General features: G+C 44.0%; 1 protein-coding gene across 2 annotated transcripts in view; it reads left to right on the forward strand.

Annotated features, from left to right (window-relative positions):
• HECW1 (HECT, C2 and WW domain containing E3 ubiquitin protein ligase 1) overlaps positions 1–6,678 on the forward strand; it is a 367,526-nt gene that overhangs the window by 292,666 nt on the left and 68,182 nt on the right. For both annotated transcript variants that reach the window (XM_019509098.1, XM_019509100.1), the window contains exons 16-17: positions 1,445–1,550; positions 2,543–2,639. In XM_019509098.1, coding sequence (XP_019364643.1) covers positions 1,445–1,550; positions 2,543–2,639 — 203 coding nt within the window. The remainder of the gene's footprint in view (positions 1–1,444; positions 1,551–2,542; positions 2,640–6,678) is intronic.

The following is a 6,678-nucleotide window of genomic DNA, read 5'->3' on the forward strand; positions in this document are numbered from 1 at the left end:
TCTTGACCAAGTGCCCTAATCACTAGGCCAGGGGTTTTCAACCTTTTTTAAGGAGAGTACCCCTTCTGGTGGCAGATGCAGAGGAGGTGGGGGAGCGGGCCTGGTGGCGGCCAGACGCAGCATTGTGGAGAGGGAGGGGATTGCATGCAGTGGCGGGGGTGCAGGGTGGTGGATGGCGGTGGCTGTGGCTGTGGATGCGTGCCACAGAAGGGCGCCACTGCTGTCACCCCCCCACTCCACCTCCCCCCCCGGCCCCGCTCTTAGGAGGTGGCTGCACGAGGTGCTGAGTGGCAGTGCTTCATCCCTGCCCACCCATGCGTACATCCTAGGAACTTTCTAAGTACCCCTGGGGGTATGCATACTCCCGGTTGACAATCCCTGCACTAAGCTATTGGACAAATGTTTAGAAGGCTTCTCTTTCTGCTCTTCCATTTCTCTCCAGCTTATGCAGTTACATGCTTCCCAGGAGAACCAGGATCTAAAATCCACATAAAGGGCCTGAGATGTCAGTTAACTTTCTCAAGAGTTTGTTGGATTTGGCCCATCCTGTTTCTGTTCATCAAAGTGTTTTCTCTTTTAAGTCCACGTGCATAATTTCCATTCATACTAACACAAACCCAGTTAAAGAAGAATGTTTTCTATTCCAGTTCTGTGTTTTATTCATGCTATTCCAATAATGATTTCCATCCCAAGATGCCAGGTAAACATGTTACGGCCAAATTAAAAAAAAAAAAAAAGTCCATTTTTTTATACAATTGCATAGGTGCCTATTTCTTCATGTGTGGGGCATTTGTCCAGAAAATTGAGTGTGATAATTGGGTGTAAAGGCCTGTTCTCTGTATGTACACATTTTAACCTGCCCAGCTATGTTGGCTAAGGAGATGTTTTTTTACAAAAGTAAGTAGGGTGTGATGTTATAAAATATCTAGTGTAAATACAGTTATTTTAGTACAAAGTGTTTAAACTGTTATAGCTTATTTTACTTCAAAGAACCTAAATAAGTTATCCCAGCATTAGCATTTTTTATACTGGTATAATTGAATTTATGCTAGGAAAGCTTTGCTTTAACTATCTGTGCAAGCACAGTTAGAGGCCAAATTCTATAGTGTAGACAAGTTTAACTGTAGGCATCCATTTGGAAACAGAGAATTAAGTGTCTTCCTGAAGCTGGCTGAAAATTTGACCATCAGAATGGAAAGCTATTGCTGGTCTTGAAAGTTTTTGCCTAAGGTAATTGTTATGTTATTAACATGCATGTGCTGCGTCCTGCTTTAGGATGCTATGTCAAAAACTCTGGCCAATAACTTTTTTTAAAAAACTCAGTTTTCCTGTTCATGGCCCTGGATTGAAGTCATGGAAAAGAAAAAGTATAAGAGGTTTCATCAGCTTATGTGTTGCTGACCATCTAAGTTACAATATTTTGTTTTTCCCTTTTTCACTCTAGGCCTCAGAAGTTTCCCGAAATAGGGGAGTTTCTCTGATGACCAGGCCAGGAAACAGCCTCGTAACAGCTATTCGAAACCAGCACCACCATGAAGCATTGCCTCTGGGTAAGTCAGGCCTTTGTTTTCTCTTGCAAGTGGCGTTTGGCAGAAAGTGTTTAAGGACCATTTAATAAGTACATCCCTCTTCTCACTTTTCACCAGCTCTTTCTCAGTGAGGGGCATCTACATGTGTGCTTTATGCAGAGTTGACTAATTAGCTCCACACTAAAGCATGACTGGGCACGTGTACATGTGCACTTTAATGTGCAGTAGAATATTTTGTTGCACATTAAAGCACCACATAAAAAAACATGCTATTATGCTAATACACAGTAAAATAAGCTACTGCACATTAAGTGTCATTTACAAACCATGCGCGTTAAGGCAGCTTAATGCGCATTCGTTTAGTACATCACATTGGAAGTACTAAATTTAATGCCTTTTGGAAAAAGTGCCTTAATGCGCAGATAGACATACCCACTGTCTATATGAGCAGCACTATTAGGCCGGAGTAAACTAATTAACTCCACTGTAGGATACTACTGCCTGACACAAGTTCTATCCTATGGTGGAGTTATTTACTTTCCCACAATGCACATGTAAACAGTGACCAGGGCTGTCTGGGTCATGAGGGTGCTACAGTGTGCCAGCTAGCACTGCACTGTAGCACTCTTGTGTCCAAACCAGCCCCTGTGCAGCATGTTGAGCTGGGGCAGAGCAGCTCCAGGCCTCTTCTTGGTCCTACCACTCAAACATCCAGGGAGCCACCAAGGCCTCTGTTCCAGCCCGATGTGCTGCTGTCCAAAGAGCACATGTAAACTCTGCACCCTGGGAGCAGTAAACTCTGACGTGAATTGCACCAAAGTTTATTCAGGCACACTAATTGCATGTGTAGATGAGCCCAAGGAGGCAATCATTTTGCATTATTTTGCAACTTACTCTCAGTGCGCTCTATATACTGTATTATCACAATTTGATTGGTATTTTTCACTTGTAGTGACCTCCCGAAGTGTCATTGTTTAGTAAAGAAAAGCTCCCATGGTCTTTCTCTTTTCCAGCTTACAATGATAAGATTGTTGCATTTCTTCGCCAGCCAAATATTTTTGAGATGCTGCAGGAGCGTCAGCCAAGCTTGGCCAGGAACCACGCACTCAGGTACAGTTTCCTTGCAAGTTACCCAAACCAAGCTGTTTAATCCTGTCCCTTCTGGCAAGCCCAGCTTCAGAGGGGGCCAGTCAGGTGTTCTGGGGAGTATGATGTGCCTCAGAGTAGAAGAAAAGCCACTCCATGGCCCTTGCTGTAGTCACAGAGTAGCAATTTATGCTGATGCTTTTGCACCTCAGGTAATGGCCAATGACAGTAGATTTGTACTGAGTGGATTCACTGGGCTCCCATACACTTCTCTTCTGGCCTCTTCTTGGTCCTACCACTCAAACATCCAGGGAGCCACCATGGACCATTCTATGTAGATTTAACTCCACCCACAGCAGAGGACAGGCAAAAGCAAGATTTGTTCCACAGTTCACATAAGACCACGCAACTTGGTATTGGTCTCAAACCCATAATAACAAACTTTCAGAGGTAAAGTCAATGGGATTTGGGTTCCTAAGTCCCACTGGCACTTTTGAAAATGTTTACCTTTCTGTCCACGCTGCAAACTTGTACACCAAAGTTCATCATTTTGGGTCAGCAGTTATGAGTCCTTTATTAATTAAAAACAGAAAACAATTCACAGGTTCTTTTCCCTGTTCATATTCACTAGTTCTGACATGCTTCATGCTTCTCTGAAGAAGCAGAAGAATTTTACCTCTGCCTCATAGACTGGAAACAACTGTTGCCTTTGTGGTGCCATACAAGTTTTTATGGCAGCACAAAGTCCAAACAAACAGGCATCCATGCCCCTTGTCATTCCACAAATGCCCAAAATTGTGGCTGTGACAACAGGTAGTATAAATTTGTTCTGCTTTTTTGCAGCTGACATAATGTTTGCTTTATGCCAGGAGAATGTAGGCAGCCTAGAGCTGCCCATGCTCTCCAGTCACCCCAGGCAGGTTTTCCCAGGGCTTCAGGGGCCCAGGAGAATTCCCCAGATGCACAGGATCAAGTCCCTGAAGCCTTGGGAGCACCATCCCAGGTGCCCCTCTTGCAGAGATACTCCCCAGAAATCCCTGATTTGGGGCTCAGTCTAAAAACATGGAACAGGTAACCACTACGGGAGTTCCCTTTTCCATGCTTGCCAATACATACCCTGCAGGATTCCTGGGATATGTGTTTCATGTTGCTGCACCCTGGGAATCCCCTGCAGAGGATTCCCAGGGCACACATTAGAGCTGGATTGGGCCTCTGAAGCCCTGAGAGCAGCAAGGGCCTGACCCTGCAGGACAATGGCAACATCTGTTTTTGGTGATCAGTCAGATCAGCTGTGCTGGTATGTATCCTGGCACAGCTGGTGCTGCAACAAAAATGAAATCTGTTTTTAGCCCTAGTTCCTTCTTTGCCTTGTTCTTCTTTAATGTTCATCTGTCAGCACCTGTTTCCTGTTCTACATTTTAGAAGTATTTTCTTAATGGATGAGTCTAGTTAATGGGGGGTTAAAATGTGAACAGGGCCTGGTAAGATGTCAACATTCAGGTCAGTGTGAGGCAACAGAGTTCATATAGTTGTCATTACTGTTTTCCACAGACACCCTATTGTAGGGAAAAGAACTGTGGTCCCTGGGGACAAGTTAACTACTGGCAATCTAATCACCACTTTATTTATTCCTGAATGGCAAAAACTATAGATCTGTTGTTTCCAGTTCAGTTACCATCTTGCTTTTCAGAGGTCTTGGTTGAAATTGTGGCTTCATTGAAGTCAGTGGCAAAACTGTGTGACTGCATCAGAACCATCATTTTACCCCTTGATTAGTTCTGCGGCCGTGCCATGGAAACAATCCTAAGTTTTGCAAGAACATAGGAACATGACAAACCAGCTGGTATTCTGTTTGTGTCTTTTCACTGAGGACTTAATACTATAGCTAAAACCCTTTCCAAAGTAATTAGGTCATATGATGCTCCTCTTGGTATTTCACCTTTTCTTTTTATCGTATTTGGAAGAGCAAAATGGGGAGGGGGCACCAGAAGCATAAAAAAGCACAGTGTAAACAAATGGGAACTCTAAGGATTTAAATTAATCATCTGGAGCTAGATCTTCAATAGGTGTAAATCAGCTTCACTCCCAGTATGAGGCCAGTGTACAGCAGTTCATGTTCTGGTTTAGGGATTTTCTAAATGCCCCATAGGAGCAAGCACAGGAACAACATAAATGACACCCCAGTTTTCCCCATGAGAGTCTTCTAGAGTTTTTTCTGGCCCTGCTGCTGGTTATTTGCCCATGAGAATCAGGCAAAGAGTGCTCAGGGTGCAAAGGATTAGACTTGCCTCCAAAAGGAATGAATGCATGCCAATAAAACTGGAGTGAATGTTAAAGACACCTCTGGTATTTAAGGTATACATTTTTGTAATTGAGAGGGTTTTTTATCATCACCATCAGATTTTCCAGACATTTTTTTAACTTCTGAAACTTGAGTTCTCATCCCTTAGAGAACAGAAAATGCTTTTATCTCCATTTGAGCAGACAACAGTGTTGACTAATAATGGGGACCAGACAGCTTGGAAGATGTGTAAAGAGATTTGTAACAGGATATTTATTGGGCCCTTCACCTCTGGTTCACTGCTTTGATTCCAGCTTAGGTCAGCAGTGATCCACAGCTACCAGCTGATAGATGTTCAGCAGCCTTTGTAGAGTGGACCTGGCAATCTTACACAAGCTCCCACCAGACAAGTGTCCATCTCAAGCAGGGCTTAATCCTGCAAGACAGTGAGAATTCTGGTCCCAATCCAAAAAACCACTTTAGCATATGCTTAGTTTAGCATTAGCACATTAGTATTTGCTTAGCACTTTAGTATGTGCTTAAGTTTAAGTCAAAATGAATTTGGAATAATTATTGCAATAAATGGACTGCTCACCTGCTTGAAGTTGAACAAATTGATACATCAGTACCAGAGTGCTCAGACCCTTGCAGAACTGAGCCCCAAACTAACCATCTTTATTGACACAGATTTGTTGCCCAAGTTTATACCCCAGCAGAGATCCCATTAGGGAAGTTCTTTAGAGAATGATCTATGCTCCTTTGTGCCACAGGTGGAAACAGAATACTGGGTGAGAAGAACCAGTGGTCTGACCCAATATAGCACTTCTTATATTCGTAGGTTCTTATGTTCTCCAAGTGCTCCCGCTAGGTTTGCTCTGTGGCTTGTTGCCAGGTCAGTTTAATAAAGACTGCAGGGCTACTGCCTGTCTGCCGTGTTCAGTGGGCCTGGATCTGATCTCACTTAGAATTGTTTTATACCACTTGACTTCACTAGAATTACTCCTTATTTACACTGATGCAAGTAAGATGAGAATCAAGTTTGTTCTGGTTATATAGTAGGCTTCAGTCCCCAGGATTGTCAGTCCAGCAACTTTCAGGAATGCTACATCTCATCTATACATAAACATTCTTTTAATTGCAAAAATGAATAGATATTCTGGATATATGGTCATAGATCTTTGAAGGTATCAGTTGGGCTGATCATTTCAATCAGGTATTAATCAAGTTACCAATCAGCCTGATCATGAGGTTGGAATGGAGAAAGAAAATGGTGTCTAAGGAAGGTTGTATATTAGTTAAAGCTTTGACTTGCAGGAGCTTCCACTGCTCAGTGATATCATAGTTTCCTAGTTAGTAGGGTCAGAAGGGACCTGAGCAGATCATTAAGTCTGACCCCCCGCCCTGGCAGGAAAGAGTACTGGGGTCAAACGACCCCAGCAAGGTGATTGTCTAGCCTTGTATTAAAGACCCCCAAGGTAGAAGCTAGCACCACTTCACTTGGAAGTTGGTTCCAGATCCTAGCCGCCCTGACCGTGAAGTAGCGCCTCCTGATGTCTAATCTGAATCTACCCTCTGCCAGCTTGTGGCCGTTATTTCTAGTCACTCCTGGTAGTGCTCGGGGGAACAGGGACTCCCCCAGTGCCTGCTGGTCCCCTCTGACTAGTTTGCAACAGGCCCCTAGATCCCCCCCTCAGCCTTCTCTCGTGGAGGCTGAACAGGTTCTGGTCCCTTAGCTTCTCCTCATAGGGCCTGCCCTGCTGCCCCCTCCACGCATCACCTATG

This window comes from Gavialis gangeticus, unplaced genomic scaffold (genome assembly GCF_001723915.1).
Source record: "Gavialis gangeticus isolate Ggan-Ray unplaced genomic scaffold, GavGan_comp1, whole genome shotgun sequence".
NCBI classification, from domain to species: Eukaryota; Metazoa; Chordata; order Crocodylia; family Gavialidae; genus Gavialis; species Gavialis gangeticus.